The 26,197-nt window shown below is 43.8% G+C and overlaps 1 protein-coding gene across 1 annotated transcript; it reads right to left on the bottom strand.

Moving 5' to 3' along the window:
• Positions 1-1,897: 1,897 nt before the first annotated feature.
• LOC308322791 (mitogen-activated protein kinase kinase kinase 12-like) lies at positions 1,898-25,678 on the bottom strand (the record flags this gene model as incomplete). Its single annotated transcript, XM_080774244.1, has 13 exons — positions 1,898-1,984; positions 3,103-3,412; positions 4,106-4,173; positions 4,587-5,313; positions 6,169-6,309; positions 8,057-8,173; positions 8,734-8,843; positions 11,370-11,478; positions 11,869-12,027; positions 16,481-16,639; positions 17,255-17,446; positions 20,151-20,334; positions 25,156-25,678. The coding sequence occupies 13 exons, from the start codon at positions 25,676-25,678 to the stop codon at positions 1,898-1,900; spliced, it is 2,886 nt and encodes a 961-aa protein (XP_080630370.1).
• Between the last annotated feature and the right edge of the window lie 519 nt (positions 25,679-26,197).

Below are 26,197 nucleotides of genomic sequence, written 5' to 3' on the forward strand. Positions count from 1 at the left end.
GGAAAATTCTCAAGATTTGTCAACCTTTGTAACATATTTTATTTAATTCAATAGCAGCTCTACAAGCTCTTGTAGCCTTGCAAGCTTATAAATCCGCTATATTTGCTGGTTTAAGATTTTATTTTCAATGAATTGAACCCTGTCTATATATTGTTGCTGTTGGGCAGAAACCTTATTTCCATATTTTAACATTTTATGTTTCTTGCCGTACATTAATGCCCTACTAACTCTACAAGCTCAAAACATTTTGAGCTTGTAGATGTGCTATTTTTTAATTAGAACTTTGAAAATCAACACTTTTGCATGTGGGTTTTCCAACCGAAAACAACAATATGCAGTTATACCTGCACTAGGTATGACGTTTGTTCTAGACATGTATGTATTTACACCTATATGTTAGCCAAACGTGTGTTCCATGAAAAGACTGGTAAGGATATAGGTGTTATCGTAACTTTGGGAAACCCGAGTTGTTCTGATCTTTTTGGCTGTCTTCCTGTGTTTTCATTCCCTGTCATCCATGTGCCTTCAAGTTTGCAGAAGGAGCTTAACAGCTGACAGAGATATGCCCAAGTTCTAGGCTACTCCGTGTGAGAGACTATAGGCATCTCTTTTGATCTGTAGAATTTGTTCTCGTGTCGTGAATGGCGCTAATATTTCTCTTTGATCTGAGTCACAAACGGTGACAATGACTTGAGTCATTAAGTACGCAACGGACTACTCATACATCTTAATTACAGGCATGCTTCTTTGTGTGATTCTATGTACACCTCCAGATGTACACAGTTGAGGTCAACAAACTGGTGTTGAGTCTCTTCATACAGTAAACACTGCAAACCCAGCAAAAGCAAGTCTGCCCTGTACTAAACCAGACCACTGGATTATACACCGTTAGTAAAACGGAGCATCCATGATAGAGCAGACATATTGCTTTTTCATTGCTCACATTTGTTCCTCATCCCCCCTATATGTTGATGCCTAAACATGAACAGCTGCTAAGTTCTAGTACCATAAGCTCTTTGTGGTCAAATACAGTAGCGCCATCTAGTCGATAACATCAGCACCATAAAATTATAAAGTCTCACATAAAAAAAAAGAAAGTGTTCCTTTTACAATGTCAGGTATTTACACTGATAATAAAACACAGGTTGTAAAAAATGACAACATAATCCCTGATGCAAACATAAATACAATATAAATGTAAACTTTAAACCCAAAAGAAAAATGTAAACTGTGTGTGTGTGTGTGTGTCTGCTTTTGTTTCTAATACTCTAAAATAACTTCATAAATTAATGATAAATAAGAGCCAGTGCATAACATTTTGGTAGGAAATGCTCTATAACACAATAATCACTAAGTGCAAGCAGCAACATCAGGGGCCATCCCAGAAATGCTGACAGGATTTCGTAACACTACTGAAGGAGACATCTTTACACAAATATGTGACGTGGGAAACAAGGAAATTATAAACTTATGTTAAACAAGTGACATGAATGAAGGAAAGGTGAGATCTGATTCAACGGAGGCCTCCTGTCTGTCAGTGAGGTGTGCTGGGGTGATGCATTTTTGCAAAGCTGGGTTTAGGGAAGTGGGGCATAGAATAAGGAGGTCGATCTTGGCCCCTCTGGCTACTAAAGGGGGTTCAGTTTTACATCCCCTTAACGCATTCCTATCCAGGGAAGGGATTTTCCCAGTGTAATTTTCTCAGGGATTCAAGCTTTTGGCCTAAACACTCCCACTCTAACTTCAAATCAAAAATAATCCGGATTTCTTTCCTGTTGATCTTCATTTGGTGCCTCCATTTCACATCACGGTAAAGGGCTTCGATGCCTGTGAAATAGAGAGGTCCATTCAGTGGTCGGAGACTGGGGGTCTGGTAGGTCTGGTTTGGGCCGAGTTTTCACCAGTTGTTGGGAGGACGGCTGGCCTCTACGCTGCCTGAGTGATCCAGCTCAGCACTGTCGCAGTCTGAATCATCATACACGCCCTGTTTCAGAGAAAATAGTATGGTTTGTTTGACGTGGAGCAGTGGCTCTCAAACGTTTTAATTTCAAAGACTCCCATAACTTTGAGTGTGTACAAATGGAACCAAATGGACCCGGTTCCATTTGTACACACTCCCGTAAGGTTCATTTGGAAACCCCTCAAGCAACCCCCGAGGGTCACCCCACTTTGAGAACCACGAGTTAGATAGCATGGAGATTGATTGTGTGTTTCATAGCTCTACAGTACATACACTTTTAAGGTTCTGATTGTTATAAGGCAAGTTACCTAGCAACACAAAGTAACTCAAATCAGCCCACCAACACATTGATTACGTTATAATCCAATATTATTATTGTGATATAGGTCATGAATCCCTTTGAGTATTTTTTATGTAAAATCTGATCCGATCAAATCAATATCACGATTATTTCAAACCCTTGCCTCGTATTTATATTTATACCAAAAATAGTCGATCTACATTGTAGATTCTACAAGCTCAACACACCACAACGCAATGTGTTGTGTCAACTATGTTCACTGATTATAAAAATATCTATTATAGTCTTTTTGTGTCTATTTGTCGATAAGACATTATCAACCTGCGTCTCCATTATTTGCTTAACCTACGTGGCGGACGGTTACTGTCGTCTTCATCGACCACAACTACCTCATAGTTGTTGTGGTCGGTGGTGTTGAGCTGGGTCTTACCTCATAGCTGTTGTGGTCGGTGGTGTTGAGCTGGGTCTTACCTCATAGTTGCTGTGGTCGGTGGTGTTGAGCTGGGTCTTACCTCATAGTTTGTTGTGGTCGGTGGTGTTGAGCTGGGTCTTACCTCATAGTTGTTGTGGTCGGTGGTGTTGAGCGGGGTCTTACCTCATAGTTGTTGTGGTCGGTGGTGTTGAGCTGGGTCTTACCTCATAGTTGTTGTGGTCGGTGGTGTTGAGCGGGGTCTTACCTCATAGTTGTTGTGGTCGGTGGTGTTGAGCTGGGTCTTACCTCATAGTTGTTGTGGTCGGTGGTGTTGAGCTGGGTCTTACCTCATAGCTGTTGTGGTCGGTGGTGTTGAGCGGGGTCTTACCTCATAGTTGTTGTGGTCGGTGGTGTTGAGCTGGGTCTTACCTCATAGTTGTTGTGGTCGGTGGTGTTGAGCTGGGTCTTGACCTGCTGCACGGCCGCCTCCTTCTCGGAGAGGCCATCGGGCTCGGCCGCCAGCCGCGCCGTCTCGGCGGGGTCGGCGGGGATCTCGGAGCCCTGGGAGAGCAGGTCGTCGCTCTTGTCGTCCAGGCGCTCGTCCGTGTTGGTGCTGACCACGTCGGGCGTGCCGCTGTGTGAGTGGTCCGTGGTGTTGCCCTCCTCGCCGTCCGAGACGGACAGGTTCTCTGAGCTGAAGGTGGACAGGGACTGGCACTTTGTCATGCTCACGGGGCGCCTGGTGGACAGGGGGGGGGAGGTGGAACACGAAACAGTCAAAGGAGCTGTGGTATTATTTATGTTAACAAGTTAATAACAGCCCTGTATTCTGAGATGGTAATCGTTACTATATAAACAGTAGTATTTGTTCAATAACAGTGGTCTTCCTGTCTTTCCAATTTCATCCAGTCGGCAGAGAGATCAGTTTGAATTTCACTTTATTATAGTTTATTCTGTAATCTAGAGTTCTCTCTCCTGATGGGGTGAAATTGGTATCCCGTCCTCAAAAGGTATTTTTGGTTTAATAAAGAGCAGGCAGAGTCATTACTGGGAAAAAAATAACAATGATAACTATCAGAATGTAGAGCTATTTAACACTTATTTTCATCAAAAGTATCACTTGTCTTAAACCACCTTTAATGAAAAGACATGTAGATGTAGTTTTAGTCGCCGACCAAAGATAGGCGATGTACAACCTCACAACTCTTTGCGATACGATGCCTTGTGAGGTTGTAGATCATACATTTTCGGCAAAGCGTTAAGAATTGGCATTAACAGAACTATAGAATGTACTACTTGACTATATATGTGACTATTAGAACGTTACCAAGCCTATAGGGTGGGTAAGGAGGAGACGGTAGCATGCTGTGTGTTTATTGAATAACAGGTATACAGCATATATTGGTCATGGAAGTGTGTCAATAGAACTCACCGTCTCCTTGGCAACTCCACTTCGCTGTCCACTTCCCCTTCTTCCTCCTCCGACGATAGGCCGCGTCTCTGCAGAGAACCAACCAATCAGTTTCAACATGCACCCATTAGAATTAGATAGTCCGTGATTACACCCCCTGAAAGCAGTAATCGTTCGTCCTTTCCATTAAATAATAATAATATTCTGATGCTTTGGAGAAACGCTTTCAGAACCATCACTGTGTTTTATCCACAACACTCAGCATACAGACAGGACTCTGCCAGCAAAACAACTGGTGTGTAAGCCAATTGGTACTGACAACTAAATGGCACACTTAAATAGCATTGGATAAGATTGTCTGCCAAATGCCTATATTATAGGCATTTGCCTTATCCAAGCAAAATGTCACTTTGAAGATAATCGTTTGCTCCCGTGTATAAAACCAAGAACTTGAGTTGTTTTGGGGAACCGGGGCTTAAAAGCAGATTAACTGAAATGTCACCTGGCTGCGTGTGACCGCCGCCCTGTAGAGCAGCGCTGCGGGCGTTAGGCGTTGACTTCTGGGCGAGCGCATGATCCCAGTCGCTTCCTCCTTCTCCTCGCCATCCTGGGACACGCGGCGGGTTCCGAGCACCGCCCCCCTCCCCACGGCCGCCCCCCTCCCGCACGGCGAATCGGGGCTGCTGGAGAACGGAATGGACGCCGCGTCTTCGCTGGGCGTGTCACTGCGTGGAGGAGTCTCCGTGAGGTCGTCGGCACACCCGACGCCCACGTCCGTCGCGTCTCTCTCTGTCCCTTGGTCTCCGGCGCCGGAGGCCCCGAGTCCCGCGGACGCGCTCTGGCTGCCTCCCCTCTCCAGCCCTGGCCTGGCCTGTCCCTTCCTGCGGCCCTCTGCCTCCAAGGTGGTGGAGATGAGGTCGGGGCTGGATGAGGACATCTTCTTGAGCAGGAGGTCGTGCTGCAAGCCGCGGAGGGCCGCGCTGGGGTCCAGGTGCTGCTTGTTGCTGGGAGTGGGGACAGAGGAGGTAGTGTTCACCAGAGCTAATGTATTGGAGAGTGTGGCTTTCAGCTGAGCCAAGTCCCCGCTGCTGCCTTTGCCCGCCTTGCGGTAGCGTGGCTTCCCCCTCCGTGAGCGTCCGGGGGACGTGGAGCCCTTGGTGGGGATGGTGACCTGAGTCATGGAAGAGTCCAGCTTGGGAAGGATGACCTCTGACTTCAGTAAGTCTGGCCTGGAATGAGAAGAGATTGGATAGTGATGCAAGAAGGGTGAGTACATATGAGATGCACACCAATTGGGCTTAGCCATTAAAGGGAACTTTTGCAGATTTTCTTACCTGAATCCCATTGTTCTGATCCCATTTTCCCTACACTACATATGATCTCATATCAGAACAATGGGATTTCGGTTCAAAATAGAGCAATAGTCAAGATGACATAACACTATCAAAGGTTCAATCAAAGTTTACTGTGACACCTAAACCTTACAAACAGCAACGAGACATTAAACAACATCAAAAATCACTGATTAATACAATAATTACAATTGAGATAATTCCACGCCCACAATGCAAATTAATTTGTGTCCACGGAGCGCACAACTTTGTGCGCCAGGTCAGGTGACCGAGTCATAGACTGTGACGTTTGCAGAGTGGAAGTGCTGTTCGCCACTAACGCCAGTGTCTTGACACCTGTGTTTTCAACGCAGCTCTTAAGACTACTGGCCAATCACAGTGTGGCTTTCCTAGAACTGTGGTGATGCTCCCTCTCCCTGTACTTTCCCTACCTCTCTCTATCCTTGCTCTCTCTCTCTCTCTCTCTCTCTCTCTCTCGTTTTTTATTTCTAACCATGCACCTTATACTGAAATTGCTCTTATTATATTAGGATACCGTATTTGACATACTTTTATGACCTGTTTTCCTTGTTTACCCCTTTCTTTCTACTTTCAAACCGTAAATAATGAGCAGAGCTGGTACAACAGAGAAGTAGAATTTGTTCACACACTTTTCTTTTTACACATAAACCCTGTGATGTGACAATAAAGTCGAATCTTTCGTCTTTAATCTTGAACTCCTTGTTATCTCACCTCTTACTGTGTGACGGCAGTTTCTGAGGTACGTTGCGTTTCTTCATGAGTTTCTCCATGGAGTTGGACGAGGCTCCCTGTCGGGAGCTGTGGTGCTTATTGAAGCAGCCGGGGTACTTCTTATCCAGAGACTGCTCCCTCCTGAGAGACACACACAACACACCGACAACACTTACTTAACCACCCTCTATTCTAAGTAACTGTGCTTGGATTGATTTGTTTACATCTACAACAAATGCCAAACAAAGAAATGCGTCGGCGCATGGTGGCGCATGCCGACGCAACTGATTTAATTGGTTCAATTAAATGGTTGCTTGCAACTACATGCCTCTACATGGGTCTACTTGCAACCGTTTGGTTGCAAGGAATTGCATGGCGACCCCTTGGTGTGGTTTGGGCTTTATGTTTGTCATTGAAAATACTTTAGGGTCTCAATAGCATCGTGGCATATAAGAACTGTGTTCCAAAAAGAAACAAATGACCACAGTGATTTTACTCATATGAATATGAAGCATCATCACCTGATGATGAAAAAGTACTAGTAATTTATCCAAAGAGTAAGAAAATAAATACATTTTCTCCAAACACAGTTCTTATATGAGTATGACATGGTACGGTATGTTCCCTGACCTCCCTCTCTCGCTTTCACCTTTTCACTCTCAGGTGCTCCAGTGTCAATAAAGTACCTAATTATGACAATAATTGTTGTGGGATTGCTTGATTAAAATAATTGGCTAAAATAAAAAGAGGAAATTTAGTTTGTATGCACTACATACAGTATCTACTATCTGGAACAAAACTGCAGTACTGCCACTCTTATTTCTTTTAAATCACAACGTAAGACCTTTCTGTTTGCTGCTGCCTTTGATTGAGTTATTTTTCCTTTTTCTTTGTCTTCTGCACTGTAATTGTATTTTTTTTTAACTTTTTTGCTTTATGGATCTTAATGTCATTTTATAATTGTGCGTCCTTTGCTTGATGTTTTGTGTAAAGCACTTTGAATTCCCTTTATGTTGAAAATTATACAAACAAAATTGTCTTGCCTTGCCATGCCTGTTTATATGATAGATTCTGATTACGTAATATTGATTTACTTCAAACGACTTCTCTTTAACTTTGGATAAATTAGTTTGAACTTTATTCTTGGGGAAACATGACAGCCCTACTGCAGATATGGGGTTTGCACACGTACACGCATTTTGGTGTCTCACATAATTGTGTGTGTGTGTGTGTGTGTGTGTGTGTGTGTGTGTGTGTGTGTGTGTGTGTGTGTGTGTGTGTGTGTGTGTGTGTGTGTGTGTGTGTGTGTGTGTGTGTGTGTGTGTGTGTGTGTGTGTGTGTGTGTGTGTGTGTGTGTGTGTGTGTGTGTGTGTGTGCGTGCGCGCGCGTGCGTGCGTGCGTGCGTGTCTGTGTGTGTGTGTGTGTGTGTGTGTGTGTGTGTGTGTGTGTGGCAACCCCAATTCTGTAGCAACCCCAATTAATACTCAAGCTCCCCCTCAGCACACCCAATAAAAATCCACTGGCGCCACCACTGCATTACCTCATATTCTCGTATTTAAGGACAGAACTAAGCAGTTTGAAAATTAGTTTGGTGAGATAATTTGGCTGCCATGTCCACATATTTCTACTGACTTCTATTCACATGTTAGTGAGCTGTGGTTTAAACTGACTTCCAGTCTGGAGTGAACGACGGTCTCGCTTGTCGAAAAGAATACTGTACATTTTCAAGTGAATTTATACTGTCGTACGGCAGGGCAGCATGCTGAAATTGGCATATCTACAAGCTCACGAGGTGTCATGAAGTGTCATTCTTTTGCACACTACCTCATTGTGTGCTGAAAATAAGTATAAATCAGGCTTTAGGCTGTAAGTTAAGAAGCATCCATACTTGAACAGTTCTTTCTCTTTGAGTTCCAGCTGAAGCATGACAGCATTCAGTTCCATGTAGAGGTTGTTGGCTCTCTCCAGCTTCCTCTCATAGTGCTCCCGGATGTCCAGCGCATGTCTGCGTGCACAGGACATGTACAGTCAACACACACCCATATACTGTATGTACAGTACTGTCAGTACATGCATTTTTTACGGAGTTGTGTTTTTCAATGATTCTCAAACCTTTTTTCACGGACCCCCAGTTCAATATGCATTAGCCCCATTTGATACAATTTGTTATCTCTGGGACCCCAGTCTACACTGTGAAATCCTCACTGTTAATTAGACCCCTGTTAGTGTACAAAATACAAATGTACGAATGTTGGTTCCATGGACCAACGCGGAGCAACGCTTTGGTCAAGAACACTATTATTTGATAACGTTATGATGAATTAGCTTGCGCAAGTAGACAAAACAGTAGATGGTATTTTATATATTCAGGGTGTTTTTATGATATCAGTGTTATAGAAACAATAACCACAAATCTCAACTTTAAGAAATGGACACAGAACCTATAGTATCTTGACACATAGACACTGAAACTGTAACATAATTAACCTTATAAGATTTGACTGTATATCATGTTTTATTGTGTCCCCTTTATGGGTCCCTGGTTGGATAGTTGTGTTTCCTGACCTGAGTTCTTCTCTGCGTCGTATGATCAGTTCCTCGTCCAGCCTGTGGAGGCACGTCCCATCAGATTTAATCTTCTCAAAATGGATCCTCACCTCTTCTCTCCACTCTGCCTGCATGGTGAAAAAAACACAGCAGAGCAGATATAGCCATCATCAAGACAAAGCTATAGCAAACCAGCAGCACATCATATTCAAAGGTTTCAGGGGGAGATTATTTAAAAAAATATACAAGCGACAATAGCATTTGCTCTGCGTGTTGTTGATGATTATAAATCCTGATTTGTTGTATGTGTGTGTCCCGACTGTATGAAAATAGTTGATCTACAAGCTTACAAGCGCTGTGAGCTTCTAATTTAGATGGTATGCTGTTTTTGGCATGGGACCATTATGCCTGTCTGTGCATGGTCAGTGCATCAACATTATATCCATGTCATTAGACTAGATCTCGTCTGTGATTTGGGATATTGTACTATTGTGATATCATATGGCATAAGTGTTCTTTTCCTATTTTGTCCTCTGTATTGGCAAGTATACACAACAACAGTAATTACTTGTACTTGGCCTGAGAAAATTGGCCAGACTAGCACTTCCATATATTTTCAGATCTCTATAATCGGCCTATGTGTTTTTATCTTTGACGATTTTGTGCACTTTTATTTGTGTTTTTGTTATGTTATGTAAAGCACTTTGGTCAACTCTGTTGTTTTTAAATGTGCTCTATGAATACAGTTGGATTGGATTGGATGTACAGTATGTCGTTATCGAGATATACTGTAAGATGAGCTATATCAGGATATGAGATTTTGGTCATATCGCCCAGCCCTAACGGGACACCGTTGTCCGATGGAGTATATATACATTAGCCATAAGGGTGGTTGGTCTACAATTGGTAGGTTGATACTACAAACTAATATAAATTTTCTATTCTCCTTATAGCAGCACTTCAGAAAAGACAGATGACAGTACAGTACAATACACCTCAGAATGGCCTGGGTAAATGCATCTGCTGTGCAAATGAGGCCTGCGTGTCAATCAGACCAAAGACATCATAGCTTTGGGAAGACAAGCCGAGATACTGCATGGCATGAACTGACACAACACACACAAACACCAAAAACTGCTGTGTGGGCATTTTGTGGAACACAGTGGAGCGTGACAGCCGTTAGCTGTTAGCTGTCAAATCAAAGGATAAAGGGGTTTAGGTGTGTGTGTGTGTGTGTGTGTGTGTGTCTGTGTGCGTGTGCATGCGCGCGCATGTGTGCGTGTGTGTTCTGCTCTTCTTATCAAGCTAATGGACTTTGTGAGCACTCTCCTATCCCCCTCTCTGCCTTCCTCTACCCCTCCTCTCACTCGTTCTCTTTCTGTCTCTCGTTCCTCTGCGCTCCACCATTAAAATAATCAATATACTCCCCTCTCCCCAGAAAATACTTCTCACTAACGTCACAAGAAAAATCCATTATAGGGGGAGCAGGGAATAAAAGTGGTGTGGTGGAGGGCAGGGGGGGGGGGTCGGTTACACGAGGAGAACAGGGATTGGATGGGGTAGAAGGACCGCGCGGCAGACAGGGGGAAGGGAGGAGGAATGATTTGTGTTTTGCGTCATTAGCTATAATCAAGTGAAGGGACAGTGGTTTTGCTGCAAGCAGAGGAAATGCACGAAGCACTGATAGTTTGTAGTAGCACGCGCGTACATGCACGCGGGTGTCTGCAGAATACATGTGAGCGCGTGCGCAAGTTTGCGCATGGTCTGTCTGCGAGCTTGATTATATGTGAATACGTTTGGTGTGTGAGCATGCGCATGTGTCGCCCCTGCATCGCAGTGGGCGTGTGTATGTGTGGTTCTACATGGATGCCTGAGTAATGACATGCGTGTCCTCCACATGTACTGTACATGTACATCTCCGAGGCCCTCGTCCTTCAGCGGTGAGTCTTTTATTAGCCTGATAAATCTTGTAGCGGTAGACAGCAGGCTGATTGGAGAACAGGGGGAGCTATATATATATATACACACCACAACGGGTGTGTTAGTTGTGATTCCCTTTCATTTGAAGAACCCCCAGTTTGATATACATTAGACCAGTGGTTCCCAAACTTTTTCATGTCAAGGACCCCCAAATTGACACTAATTACCCCCGCGGACCCCCCATTTGAAAAGATATGCCAGGGACCCCCATAAGAGAAGAGTTTTACAGCTCTAGCAGAGATTCTCAACCGGTTTAATTTCAAGGACCCCCAGTTTGTCATGCATTAGGCTACAGAACCTCATTGAATGGCATTTCTATCTCTGGGACCCTCAATTTATATTGTAAAATCAATGTTACTTTAACTCTGAGAGTGTGCAAATGGAACCAAATGGACCGGGTCCCTTTGGTTCCATTTGTACACTCTCAGAGTTACAGACCCATAAGGGTCCATTTGGGTTCAAACTATCATTTAGCTATAGGGGACCCCTGGAACTCCATCAAGGACCTCTGGGGGTCCCCAAATGGAGCCAAATATGTACCCGTAACAGCAGTCCCTGTCGGGAGATGTTACTTAACCACTTAAACCCCTATATACTTTGTTGACTGTGGTTATGTTTGGGAATGTTGCCCTATTCTGTTATGATGTGATGTGCAAGAAACGGGAGTCACCAACCTGAGCATTGAAGTAGGTCTCTTGCGGCGTGGACATAATGTCTGCAGCAGCAATGTCCAAATGTAAGAGAATCTGTCGGAATGAGGGTCTGTTTCTGGGTTTGCTGCTCCTGTCGGCAGAAAAGGTGTTTTTTGTTGTTGTCAGTAAGTAACACATGCAGAATGCAGAACAGGGGGAGGGATGTATTTCACTGTGCGCTCTACCCCCAAACTCAAAGTCAAACGTTTCTTTTTTCAAATCAAGGTCAAACTGTTTATAATTCACATGAAAGGAAATAACAAAAATACTAACCAAAGACAAATAATTAATACAAAACGTGTATACAAAATATTTATAAACCGTATGTAATATACAAAACGATAATTATGTATACCGTATCGTATACTTTATAAGACATTCTTGTCTCTCTGTATTGATCCTGTTGTTTTCTCCACAGATCTTGACATTTTCACTCCCTTTTCCCACCAAGTCACCCTTTCTTCTGTCTCCTCCCACTCACCAGCATTGTCGTAGCAAGATCTTGAATCCGTCTGGACAGCTGTCGGGGATAGGCAGGGACAGGCTGTTGTTGCCCACTCCCCAGATGATGGCCGATGAGTCAACATCTTTGTAGGGCACCTCTCCTGTCAACATCTCCCACAGCACCACCCCAAACGACCTGCACAGAGATGTTCCGGGAGGGACCATTAGCCGTTTACAACCAATTGGCCAGACGTGACATTTGATTTTATTTGATTTTATTTAGCACAGTACAGAACAAACAATACAATAAAGCATACAAAAAATTAAAAAAAGGGAAAGTGCCAGGAGGAGGCAAGAAGGAGGGGGCTTATATGAGGCCTCTACCTATATAAGATACAATAAAGACATTAGAATAAGATATAAAGAATTTCCAAGATACATTATTGCCGTATATAAAATCTACAACATGATTCAAAAGTTCAGAGAAATAGGTTGTGAACCAGTAGAATATTTGTCCCAGAGTTTAGTACCTCAGCCTCAGGAATGCAGCCTTTCAACTTTTACTCCTGTTTTTAATGTGGAGAGTTTTGACCTGGTCATGTATGAGGAATCTTTCATGTGAGAGTTGCTGTTTGTCAAACATATGCATACCATGTTAAGCTATAACATTATGCCTTCTTCTTATCTATTTTCCACAGAAAATGTATTTTTGGCGAGCGGGTATTCCATCGTGATGAAACACATTTTCGGCAAGTGAATGCGACACCATCATACTATATATCTGGTAATTGATTGTCATTAGCCTAAGAAAGTAATATTTTTAAGGTTTTCAGGATAGAAGAAAAATGAAAAATGAAAATAATTTGTGGGTCATGGACCAATTTGTATGGGTCACGACTTGAGTAAAAATCCCATTTTCTTTTCCTACACTTGAACAAATATAGGTTTTTTTTAATGAATTTTAAAACAAACATTAATCTAGGAAATTCCATGATGTGTGCTTGTAGATCTGCTATTTTTACTAGTTTGGGTCCCAAGCAAGTCAAACTCTCTCTCAAAACGTTTGGGAACCACTGATCTCTAGGTGACTTAGGCAACCATGAGCAAAAAACTAGTAATGTTTGTCTGCCTTTATTTATTTCTGCCTAACTCTACTGTCCTAACACTGCTGATTCACCCTATGTCCTCATCCTACCAGACTGCTTGCATTCAAAAATAATTTCCACATGTCAAAGAGTTGATTTAAAAGCACTTTCTGAATAAGTCATTTTGGAATGTAACAAGCGTTCTGATAAGATAAGGACCAAGGCAATGACGCACACTGAAGCAGCAGCGTTAAGAGATTAGAGTTAAGCAGAAATGTGAATTTGGCCAAAAATGACTTTAGGCAATTATGCTACTGTATGAGATCTGATTAGTGCCAAGGATATAGGCTGGAAATGCAATAACAAGCCGCATGATATAATGCATAATTCATGGTCACCTAAAGTATCTACCCGACAGAATGAACAATAGAATAGATAGTATCTATCTACAATAGTCGTTTACTCCAAATAAGGTGATTTCCCCTTCCACTTCTTAAGGCCTATTCATACTCCAGTTTTAGGTGAGAAGGTGACCACCGAAAACTAATCTGACGTCACGCCACAGTGGTCACCGCTCACGCAAACACATCTCTCTGTTTTTACTAACCGGTCACCCTATCACCTAAAACTGGAGTATGAATAGGCCATTACAGTAAACAGGCAGTGTCAGGATCCGTGACATGTGTTGGTTTTCATGTTTTCCAGTTATGGTTGGTGTTTTACTTTTCTGTTGTGTTCCTCTGATTTATATTATACTTATATGAAGTATTGTGTTTTTGTTTTCCTAGTTCCTGTTTGAGTTTTGCCTTACTTTGTGTGCTTTTATTTTGTAGAATTGTTCCTAGTGTTTCCTGTCTGCCTTGTTACTGTTTGCCTGCCTTGTCAACCTGTACTGTGATTAGCCTAGTGTTTCCACCTTGTCCTGTTAGTTCCCCAGCCTATCCCAGTGTTGTTCACCGGCTGTGTCCTTGTGTATTTATACCCCCCCTGATCCCAGTGTTTCCTTGTTAGTTCATTGTGGTATGTTGCGTGTGTCTTGTCTTGACACCTTTGTGTTTCCAGTGTTTTTGTTTGTATTCTATAGTTCTTTTGAGTCATTAAGCTTTTTGAAATGACCTGCTCTGCCTCCTCCTGCATTTGGGTCCTGCAAGCTCTCCTGACTTGAACCGTGACAGGCAGTTAACACAACACCATCTACAGTAGGTGTGGTGGCTGAAGATGTCCTGAAATGGCCACTGTTCCACAGCTCTATCTATCACTGTTGGTCTGCATGGGGACCTGTGATGCATTGCAGGCCCATCATGGGACGGTAACTATGGAAGGTTTGTTGATGAATCGCCATGGTGACCCACCTCACGTATACAGTAGGTGCCAACAGCATTGCACACAGTGTGTGTGTGTGTGTGTGTGTGTGTGTGTGTGTGTGTGTGTGTTAACGTGCGTGTTTACGGTTTCTTCATCTCCTTGCTTAGCATTCATAGAGGGGCATAACTTTCCTCTGTGTTTTCATGGGGTCGTGTGGTACGGTACTACATCTATTACAGTATGCAGACGACCTAATGGATGTCAGAAAGATGATGGATGGTTGTTAATGGGTATTATGTTGCACCACCACTGTACAGTAAAGGATCCATCAATAATTTAACTGGTGACTCACTCCGATTGATTTGGTCTTTTCTAACAGTACAGAGACCAATGCATGTAATTTAATTTCGCATCGGTTTGCTGTTGGTTGCATTGGAAATATATGCGCAATGTTCTCAAAGATTTTCATGTCAAGGACCCCCGAATTGGCCACGGACGTCCATCAGAAAGGATTTTGTGCCAGGGAACCCCAGAAGGGATCATTTAGTGTAACTTAAAATGTATACATTATTTCAAATGTTTCATATAAAAAAGAAATAAATTGCTAAACATAAAGTGGTTAAACTGATGCTATTAGCTCATGTTGGAAGCGCTTCAAGGACCCCTGGGGGTCCCCAGACAGCACTGCTCTAATGTGAGAGAAATGGAGTGCATGTGGCTTACAGAATGACAGAGTGAGAGAATGTTCATTGGCGCACGGATCCCATTCTGCTGCCTCAGCTCATTTTGTCCTTCAATTTTTAATCAGGAGAGTTGAGTTATTGGTGCTGAGCTGGGAAATACTATAACGTGGGCACTACTAGCTGGTAGTATATCTTACTGTTGTGTATTGCAGTGGTTCTCAAACTTTTTCATGTCAAGGACCCCCGAACTGATTATTAGGCCACTGAGTTGATGCCCATTTGAAAATAACTTGTCCCAGGGACCCACCGAAGATTTGTGTCGTGTTTTAGTTTTTTACATGTTTCAATGTTTTCATTCTCTTTTTCTCTCTTTTCTTTTTGGTGCCGCTATTCATTTTGCTGGGGAGCCCTTGTAACCCCCACAAGGACCCTTAGGGGTCCCAGGACCCCCACTTTGAGAACTACTAGTCTTTAGAAATGGTTCTTGTTTCCAGACCCTGGGGTCAACTAGAATAGTCAATGTCCCAACTGATGTACTGACCTGACCTGACCCTGGGGTCAACTTTCATTCAACTTTCATTCAATTCATTTAAGAATGAATGATAACTTCCAGTTCGCCAATTCTGCCACCAGAACAGAAAACCGATTAGGAAGTAGGAGGAAGTACGATTCAGTTTATGAGGGTGCGACGGAGCTATAGGCTTTAGTTTTATTTTAGGTTGAATAAAATAAGGTTACATGTAGTCAACTTACAGGATGTATTTAAATCATTGAGTTATGTCATATTGATATAAATTATGGTATACATTAGTTTCCAGGATTATCCAGGACTCTGGTAGAGCTGTCACAGAATGTTAGTACAAAAATTAAATGAACAACATGCAGTACAAAATACCCGACCAGAACCTCTTTCTCCCTCTCTCTGACACTGTACAGTAATGTACATACATTTAAACTAAAATTCTATACACCCTCTCTTATTTTCTTTTCCTACATCAAAAGCTTTTTAATCCTATTTTCACATCTCTGCTAATGCACTGCTGGCCCGTGGCCAAACCCACTGCAGGCTTGGAAGGTTACTCCAGCCTCTCCTGAGCACTGCAGCATCTGGTGAATCAATTATTAAATTAGCCAGCGTGCCTTTTCGAGAGAGAGAGAGAGAGAGAGAGAGAGAGAGAGAGGAGATTAGTGCTAAACTCAGGGCAACCCATCTGATAGGGCAGTGGGCCTATACGATTTCATGTAATGAGATATTGTACATAATACCACATAGATTTTTCTGGTAATAGGATAGCAAACTGTATAGTAAAGTATAACTAATGGGATCCTATGTTGATTTAATGAGAGATTACACTAATCTTGGGGAGAAAATTTGGAGAAGAAAAAAAAAAGCAGTTTTACCATGTAAACCTTTGTCATATAAAATAGCAAATCAATATTTTGACAACAGCAACAGCCAAAAAATATCAGATCTACAAGCCCACGTGTCGCATCATAAATGTTTTGCAGGTTATGATAGGCCCAAAATAGGGACAGCAGGTTGGAAAGTAATTAAAGAAGGGGGGTTGATGCTTACCAAATATCCACCTTCTCTGAGACAGGCTCATTGCGTATGACCTCTGGAGCCATCCAGGCCACCGTACCAGCAAAGGACATCTTGGTGCTTTTGTCACTAAGCTCCTTGGATGTACCGAAATCAGAGATCTTCACTGCGTCATCGTAGGTGATCAGCATGCTGTAAGCAAAGAATTGAAAGAAAAAGGAACATGCATGATATTTAGGCCAGATGTATGATCAAAAGAACAACCTATGGACGGATGGATATATTAACCCATTTTGGACGGGAACCCCTTTTGGTGTTTTAAGCATTATGTTATGTTATGCTATTGACCTACAAGCTCGTAGCGCGGCAAAAAAATCATGAAAATCTTTGAATACATATTCTTCTATTCAGCGAACATTTCAACTCAAATCTTTGCTTCTGTCAGGGTCCCTGTAACAACATATTTTCAAATGGGGGTCGGTGGCCAAATACACATAATTCTGGGGGTCCTTGACATGAAATATTTAGCACCACTGATGTAGAAACACAGGTTATAGACTAAAGGCCTATTCATAGTCTGAATTTTCGTTGGTGAGGTGACCACCGCTCCGGTGGTGAGCTGACCACCGGAGCTGAAATATCGTTGAGCGGTGGTGAGTAAAAACAGAGAGAAGGGCTGGAGCGGTGGCGGTGGTTTGCTCTTCACCGCGGCTCGTGACGTCATGTTATAGTTCGGTGGTAAACTAACCACCGAAAATCCAGACTATGTATGAGCCTTTATTCCACCAGTGCCAATGAGAGACTCACTTGGGTGACTTGAGGTCTCGGTGGATAATCTTGTGAAGGTGCAGGTAGTTCATTCCTCCTGCGATACCCATGGCCCACTCCATCAGGAGGGCAGGGGTGATCTTCCTGCCCGCCCTCAGCACCTCGTACAGTTGACCCTGGGCACAGTATTCCATGATGATACAGTAACAAGGAGCCTGGGTACAGATACCCCTGAAACAGCAGAGCGTTACAGTGGATGTTAGTACAGCAGTAACAAGGAGCCTGGGTACAGATAGCCCTGAAACAGCAGAGCGTTACGGTGGATGTTAGTACAGCAGTTGGCATGCTACAATGCTTATTAGCACAGGGATAAGAGTGGAACAGAATAAAGTACAACAGAGCTACAGAATGCATACACAGCCAAAAACATAGCAAAAACCATCATAGTAAAAGTTGTACAATGAACATGCCAAATGTTTTCTATTTTCTCTCAAATAAATCAATCATTCAATCAGTGCATACAGATATATAAGTTTCATTGGTAGACTCTTACTCTTAAGTAAATACCGTCAGGGGCTCTACAGTGTGAATATTTCACTCGCTTTTGCCCCTAAAAATAGATACGTGCACAAGTGGACAAATCATTTCTGAACAGTGTTGTAAAGATTACAATCTCCCATGTCAATATAAAATCAATGTTTCAAAAAGCTGCTTAATTTCTTTCAAATGTGTCATTAATATTTTTTTTATTTCAAAAGCTTTCTTCCGACATTTCAGTGTGTCAGTGTTTTGAAAGCTCTCTTCAGTGCTATTATTATTATTATTATTAGAAAACACATTTTAATTCTATCCTCGATCAGTGGGTTGATCATCCGATCTGAGAACATGGACATGGTCATTGACATTATGTGAGGAAGCAGATATTTCACTTTCCCCAAATTTAAGCTGTTTATAGTTATATTATAGCTGTTTTTGTGGACTGTCACTGTCAATGTATCTGCCCGTCCTCATCCATTCAAATGGATTTTGGTCCTCAGTGCATTGACCAATGGATCAACTATAGGCTCTGTGCATAGCGGGAGTCCCAGGTTTCAACTATAGGCTCTGTGCATAGCAGGAGTCCCAGGTTTCTACTATAGGCTCTGTTCATAGTGGGAGTCCCAGGTTTCTACTATAGGCTCTGTGCATAGCGGGAGTCCCAGGTTTCAACTATAGGCTCTGTGCATAGTGGGAGTCCCAGGTTTCAACTATAGACTCTGTGCATAGGGGGAGTCCCAGGTTTCAACTATAGGCTCTGTGCATAGTGGGAGTCCCAGGTTTCTACTATAGGCTCTGTGCATAGCGGGAGTCCCAGGTTTCAACTATAGGCTCTGTGCATAGTGGGAGTCCCAGGTTTCAACTATAGACTCTGTTCATAGGGGGAGTCCCAGGTTTCAACTATAGGCTCTGTGCATAGGGGGAGTCCCAGGTTTCAACTATAGGCTCTGTGCATAGTGGGAGTCCCAGGTTTCAACTATAGGCTCTGTGCATAGGGGGAGTCCCAGGTTTCAACTATAGGCTCTGTGCATAGTGGGAGTCCCAGGTTTCAACTATAGGCTCTGTGCATAGCGGGATTCCCAGGTTTCAACTATAGGCTCTGTGCATAGCGGGAGTCCCAGGTTTCCAGAAATTAATTTCCCCATAGCTTCATTTGATTAGTCCAGCAGCAGATTTCATTATCATTATCATTATCATTATTTGTGTTTCCCGTTTAAATCTGCTGCAGAGCCAATCAAACAGATCTATATGGAACACTGGACCAGAACAGCCACCGTCTGGAAACCTGAGAGGGACAACAGTATTGCACAGGCCTAATTAGCATATATCGCCACTGACCAACTATCTCCATGTTTCAAGTTTTGAAGTGTTTCCCTAAATTAACACTAATTATGCCTTGGATGTGTATACACGTCTTTAGAATCAAAACCATGAGGTGCCTTGGACGTGTAGGCGTCTTTAGGTCTTTTTTATTGATATATTTTTGTATTTTTTGGTTGGCCTCTCCTTCTGCAGTGTACTCCTTGCTGTTTCGCGCATGCACACTGCCATTCACTTCCTTGTTTACGGCTCCAAAAGAATGGCTCGTAACTCCTAATCTAGGGAGCTCTCCATGGTTTTGACCAGAAGGACAATGTTAGGTCTTCATTTCTGACTTCAGCATGCCTCTCGTTTGGAATATTAACGCTTCTAGAGAGACCTTAGCGTGACCAGCGTGAGGTAAGAATGGAAAATTATGCCTCCCGCTTTTGGAGGGGAACGGAAGGGAGGGGCTTTTTTATGTTGAAGAATTCCCCGGCAGAAAAAGTGTTTTAATGCACTACTTCATCATACACAAAAGTGCTGCATAAAAGCATTTTTGCACCAGGCTATGGGATCTGTAGTCGTGGGTTGCGGTCCCATAACTCAGTAGGATGGGACGCGCCATATGATTTATTGGTTGTCGGTTGGTTGTCGGGTGACTGTGGTAGGTTTGTGATTTGGCCTCTGCTGTGAGTGGAGACGGGGAAGTGATTCAGGGGAGCAGTGCCAGAGTTAATTGATTGGCAAGTGATTCCAATTTTCAAATCGCTCCTTTTTATAGTAGCATAGTGGACCTGTCCGCGCACGCACGCATGCACGCACGCACACACGCACGGGAGAGAGAGAGAGAGCAAGAGAGATGGCTCAATGGTGCAAAGTTATAAATTACTTTGATTTAAATGCATAGCAAGCAGCAGACTTAGCCAGGCAAGGCTATATAGACTTGGCACACCAATAACTCTGAGTTGTTCACATACATGTCTAGTCAATAAAGGGCAGAAGCGTTAATTACAAATCAAGTCTTTGTGGCGTAACAACCTATAGGCGGACGGGGACACAAAAAGTTAGCATCGATCTCTGACTATCCTGCACTCACTTGAACGTGATGATGTTGGGGTGTTTGAGCTTGCGTAAGTGCTTGATGTCTGTCTCTTTGATGTCTCTGACTTTCTTCACAGCCACCTCCTTGCCGTGCAGCTTGCCCAGGAAGACGGCCCCCTGGGCCCCGCTGCCCACCCACTGCAGGTCTGAGATCTCCTCAAACGGCACCTCCCACAGCTCTGAGATGCGGAGAGAAGACAGGGGTGGTGGAGAGGTTAGTGTGTGTGTGTGCGTGTGCATGTGCGTGTGCGTGTGTGCGTGCAGCATATAGAGAGGAGAGAGAGCTAGCAGGGGGTATAGAATCAGATAGTATGCACATTGCACGTGATATCATCATCATACCCAGAAGTTATGCGGGAACGCCTACTGAGTGGCAAAACATTGTATAAATCTGGCTTTGACAGCCCATACAAGCAGAAAAGTCTGATTCCATTCAACGTTAAACTAACTTTGCCACTCGATTTAGAGAGATGGGTAAACAGCTGGCAAAAAAAGAGATTTTTTAAATTTTCTGAATGATCCTAAAATAGTGTGGCTACCCTGTAAAACTGAGAAGGCTTAAATTCAGACATTTCGCCATTAGCAATTATCTGGATAACTAGAATACCGTTTGTTGTGATATACAACAGTTGTGTACTGAGAAGTGGTACTGGTACGTGAATAGCTACTTGATAGCCTACTACTAAACCACTTGAACCCTAGCATCCCTATTCTGCGCATGTTAGGCTAACATTCGGCAAAAGTACATACGATTTGTGTTGTTATAAAATATTCCACGTTTATTTTCCAAGATTCTTTTCAAAATAACAGTGGAATGAATGGCAGTGAGCTTGACGATTGATGTATTGTATATAGGGTGGCTGAGTGGCTGATTTTGATGCTATATTAAGTCATTTTGCTGGGGACCCCCTATGTGGGTGTGAGACCAAGCAGACCAAGACCAAGCTCTCACAAAATCTGGCAACAGTGGGCTTAAGAAGCATAGGGATAAAGCCTGTTCTAGACAGCCCGGTCCCTTCGGCACAACGCTGTAAAAATACATTACAGTTACAATCCGTAGGTTTTATGTCTCTCCCGACAGAGAGAGCTAATTTCAACGATGTCAGACCTACAATAAAGATGGCGGCGCATCTAGTGTCCAATCCATGCTGTCTGCTTAAAATAACTTTATCATCACTGCCAAGCAGCGGCTGTCTTACCCTAGTGGATCTCAACCTTTCACAATATTCATATTTGAACTGGGGACCTCCCAAAACAATCGTATTTGAACTGGAGACCTCCCAAAACAATCGTATTTGAACTGGAGACCTCCCAAAACAATCGTATTTGAACTGGAGACCTCCCAAAACAATCATATTTTAACTGGGACCCCCCCAAAATAATCATATTTGAACTGGGGACCCCCCAAAACAATCGTATTTGAACTGGGGACCTCCCAAAACAATCATATTTTAACTGGGACCCCCCCCAAAATAATCATATTTGAACTGGGGACCCCCAAAATAATCGTATTTGAACTGGGGACCCCCCAAAACAATCATATTTGAACTGGGGACCCCCAAAATAATCGTATTTGAACTGGGGACCCCCCACAACAATCATATTTGAACTGGGGACCTCCCAAAACAATCATATTTTAACTGGGGACCTCCCAAAACAATCATATTTGAACTGGAGACCTCCCAAAACTATCGTATTTGAACTGGGGCCCTCCCAAAACAATCATATTTGAACTGGTGACCCCCCAAAATAATCATATTTGAACTGGGGGACCGCCCCAAAACAATCGTATTTGAACTGGGGACCGACCCAAAACAATCGTATTTTAACTGGGGACCGCCCGAAACAATCGTATTTTAACTGGGGACCCCACAAAATAAACATATAGGAACTGTGGACCGCCTAAACATAATCTTATTTCTTCCTTTAGTTTTATTTGTTTAGTAAAAACACAAAATATATTAAAAACAATCCAACAAGTAAGAAGCTAATGCTACCCCTTCATAACAGTTTTAACACAAAATCTTATGAGAAATATAATATGTAAGTACAGACCCCTGAGGGACCCCGGTCACCGAAGAATATAGGATTCTAGTGGTTAAATTAATGTTTTATACATTAAAACAAGTCTAGTAGGCAGATAGATTTACAAACAAGCTTCATGAACAGCTTTGAACCAGTTCTTGGTTTGTGCTTGACATTTTAGACTGACTGTCTGATAGTGGCTTAGTTGTGTGTGGTCATAGCTAAAAACAGTGCAGTACAGTAAAGCAATTACAGGATGAACTGTAACACACACACACACACACACACACACACACACACACACACACACACACACACACACACACACACACACACACACACACACACACACACACACACACACACACACACACACACACACACACCCCTGTTCTGTACTTGAACCCTAGCTGCACCTCAACCTGAGACGTGTGTGTGTGTGTGTGTGTGTGTGTGTGTGTGTGTGTGTGTGTGTGTGTGTGTGTGTGTGTGTGTGTGTGTGTGTGTGTGTGTGTGTGTGTGTGTGTGTGTGTGTGTGTGTGTGTGTGTGTGTGTGTGTGTGCGCGCGTGTAGACAGACAGGGAGCTCTAATCTGCAGTGGATAATACTCGCTCAGTCCCCTAAATCCTGCTTAGCACCATTGTGGGGCTGCCACAAAACATGATTCCAACACTCAGCAGGGGGGCGGAAGGACTGAGGTGGGAGAAGGGATTTGAGAGCCCAACGTTAGGTGTATATGGAATAAATTGTACTTTGTAGACTAGAGCAGTGGTTCTCAACCTGTGGTCCGACCGGGGCCCACTGGTGGGCCGGGAGGGTATCGTAAGCGGCCCCCAAATAATTGTCAAAACACTACGATTTTATCATAATGTAACATTTGAATATTAAAACGTGACACCAAGGAATAAGAAGGACAGACAGGCAGGCAGGCAGACAGACAGACAGACAGACAGACAGACAGACAGACAGACAGACAGGCAGGTCAGACGCACCACTGCTGTCCTGCACCGCGGGAGGTGGAGATGGAAATGCATCCATCATATTAATCAGGGCGATATGAATGATTAATGATCTCTGGCGATTGATTGTGTTTTGTGCCTCTAATGAGCCCATAAGGCGTTCCATCAGGCTACATCAGATATGTAAAGCCCTTAGCATCCTCCCCACGTCTGTCGTCTTTGATCTGATAAACGGGAATCATTTTAAGACATTTAAGACATTTAACAGAAACAGAGCTCCTGCGTTTTCTTTTTTTAGAATCAATAATGAAAAGCGAACGGAGCAGCTGAATCCTGCTCCGGTCTACACACAGTACAATCCTTTTGTATATATTCCTCATTATCCACTGTGGAATGACTATTTACCCACACGCATGGGAGATAGATTGTTTATGTACACCATGGCTGTATGTATACCTCTGAATGCTACTGTTCATAGTCATACTATACTTGATATATAATTGATATATTGTTCGTGCATTTTAACTACTTTTGAATGTATACAACAGTGAACACATAGCCTACAACAGCCAAATCCCAGGCAGTCCAAGTGTGATAGGCCAACAAGACCCAAAATCTCCTTCTGTTTTCTTTATTCCTGTGCGTGTACTACTAGTGCTACTCTTTCTATTGTCATTATACTTTTGTATATCTTTTTCTGTAATTGTCTGGTATTTCATAACTGTGTGATCCTGTCACGATGACAGCTGGTCTATCTCTCCTCCGTGTTAATTAAGGTATAGTTACGGTCTCCACTGGTGTGGGAGACCGTCAGAGACTGTACTACTGTAACCAAATGGATTTGGTTACCGTCTCTGCGTTACAAAATGGATAAAGTACTGTAACACAGAGGAGGGTTTTACTGTGTACATGTTCCATTAAAAGCCCCGTATTTGTTTACACTCTATTATACTATAATGCCATGCCCATGCTAATAGTGGGACTGTCTGAGAGACAGCAACGGGTGCAGATGGGCTCGGAGCGATAATGGGAAGGGATGAAAGGCACGGGAAAGACGACAAGGAGATATAGATGGAGCAGGGGGAGGGGAGGGGAGGGGGGGTGAGGGGGGTTGCTGCTGGAGTCAATTGGGTGATAAAACGTCAGAGGAATAGCAGCCGAGAGAGAGAGAGAGGTATGAAACAGCCACCACCCTCCTCGACGTGATGCTCTGTGTGTGTGTGTGTGTCTGTGTGCACACGCGTGCGTGCGTGCTAGTGCACATCTATGTGGTTGCGTACAATGCTCGTTAGTGCCACGGTCGCATACGTGCGTGTCCTCAGCTCTCTGTGTGTGCGTGTGCATGCATGCATGCGTGTGAGTGTGTGTGCGCGTGCGTGCGCACGCGCATGTGCCAGGTTTGTGTTAATAGAGATGAGAGGTGCGCAGGTCAGCGCGTGGCCATACATTATGCATGAAGCAGATTTGGCAGAGGGGTCCCGGGGGAGCTCTGCACCATTGTAGTGACTGCAGACATAAACAACACAGCGTCACGGGCAAGCTGGTTTCACTAGGGAGAGTGTGGGGGCAGGGAAGAGGATGGGAGCAAAATAATAGTAGGTGTTCTCTCTCTCTCTCTCTGTGTGCGTGTGTGCGTGCGTGCGTGTACGCGTGTGTGCGTGTGTGTGTGTGTGTGTGTGTGTGTGTGTGTGTGTGTGTGTGTGTGTCTCTCCTGTCAGAGAGAGTGCTTGTTTACAACATGGCTTTTGTGGGAGTAATTTCTCTACCAACTGGTTAATGTAATTAAATTGGAGGATAGAATCACGTAATTACCATATCAAAGCTTCAGCCTGGAATTAAAGGCAAGCTGGTGGTTGCTTTTCTTGGTGTGCTAATATAGGCTAAAGTAAAAGCAATCATTAGTTCCACTGTGTGTGTGCGTACACACACACACACACACACACACACACACACAATGGTGGAAGTGGTGCCTGTCTGTCTGTGGGCGTTCGTCGGTGTGTCGACTCGTCTCCTTACCCTCCAGGTTGTGCTTGTGCTCGGTGGAGTAGGCCTTTCCAATCATAGTCCAGACGGGCCTCAGACACCCAAACAGTCCCTCCAGGAAGCCTCCTCCCCCTCCGGTGGACTGGCACTGTAGCCTGGCGTCGCCCGCCTGGCTCCTGACCGCGCTGCACTCCCCGCCGCCGCCGTTCCCCTCCCCCTCTGTCCTCCCCGAGCCGCCGCCGTCATTCTCGTGGAGCTTCAGCACGGTGTTGTTGAACTGCTCCTGCTGCTCCTCGCTCGGCGTGGGGCTGTGTCCACAGGTGTGCCCTCCTCCACCTCCTCCTCCTCCTCCACCTCCTCCTCCTCCGTCTCCACCCTCCGGCTCCACCACCGCTATAGAGAGGATGTTGCGTATGACACACTGGGTGGGGGTCAGGTCCATTTCCGGGGTGCAGGGCGTCTCGGCCCGTCTAAAGGCGGGCGGCTCGGAGAGTGGCGAGTTGAAGCCGGAGAGGGAGGGAGAGGGGGCGCGGGATTCGTGGATGATCAGTGCCATGACGGGGGGCTGCAGTCATTGGGACCGAGCCAGGAACTATAAGAGCCTTGACATGGCCAAGCAGAGAAAGAGAGAGAGAGAGAGAGAGAGAGCATTATGAGAGCCATATAAAAGATGACAATCTTAATTATCACCATGTGAAAGCTCACTAATCACTATATCATGTGATGTAGTGAGCTTTCGCGTGGTAATAATTAATTTCACAGTGGAACATTTTCAACTATACAATTGATGCAGTTGGTTAGAGTGTGCCACCTTACATTTTCTGGACATGTATTTGGAATTGTTGTCAGCTGCATATTAATATTTTCCTGCTAATCAGATGTCAGGTTGGTTTGGTAGTTGGTTTTGTCTTCTGGCCTCTGTGGAGAGGGGCACTATTTAATAGAAATATCAAAAGGAAACCTAGTTCATTACAAGTTGCACATTCAGTCTGTTTTTTAATCTCCTAAGAGACATTTATAATTTGTGTCTCACCCAGCTACATATTTTGAAAATGCCGTTAAGGCAAAGTAGTGC

Source organism: Protomyctophum bolini (genome assembly GCF_963924005.1).
Source record: "Protomyctophum bolini genome assembly, chromosome: 2".
Classification (NCBI taxonomy): Eukaryota; Metazoa; Chordata; class Actinopteri; order Myctophiformes; family Myctophidae; genus Protomyctophum; species Protomyctophum bolini.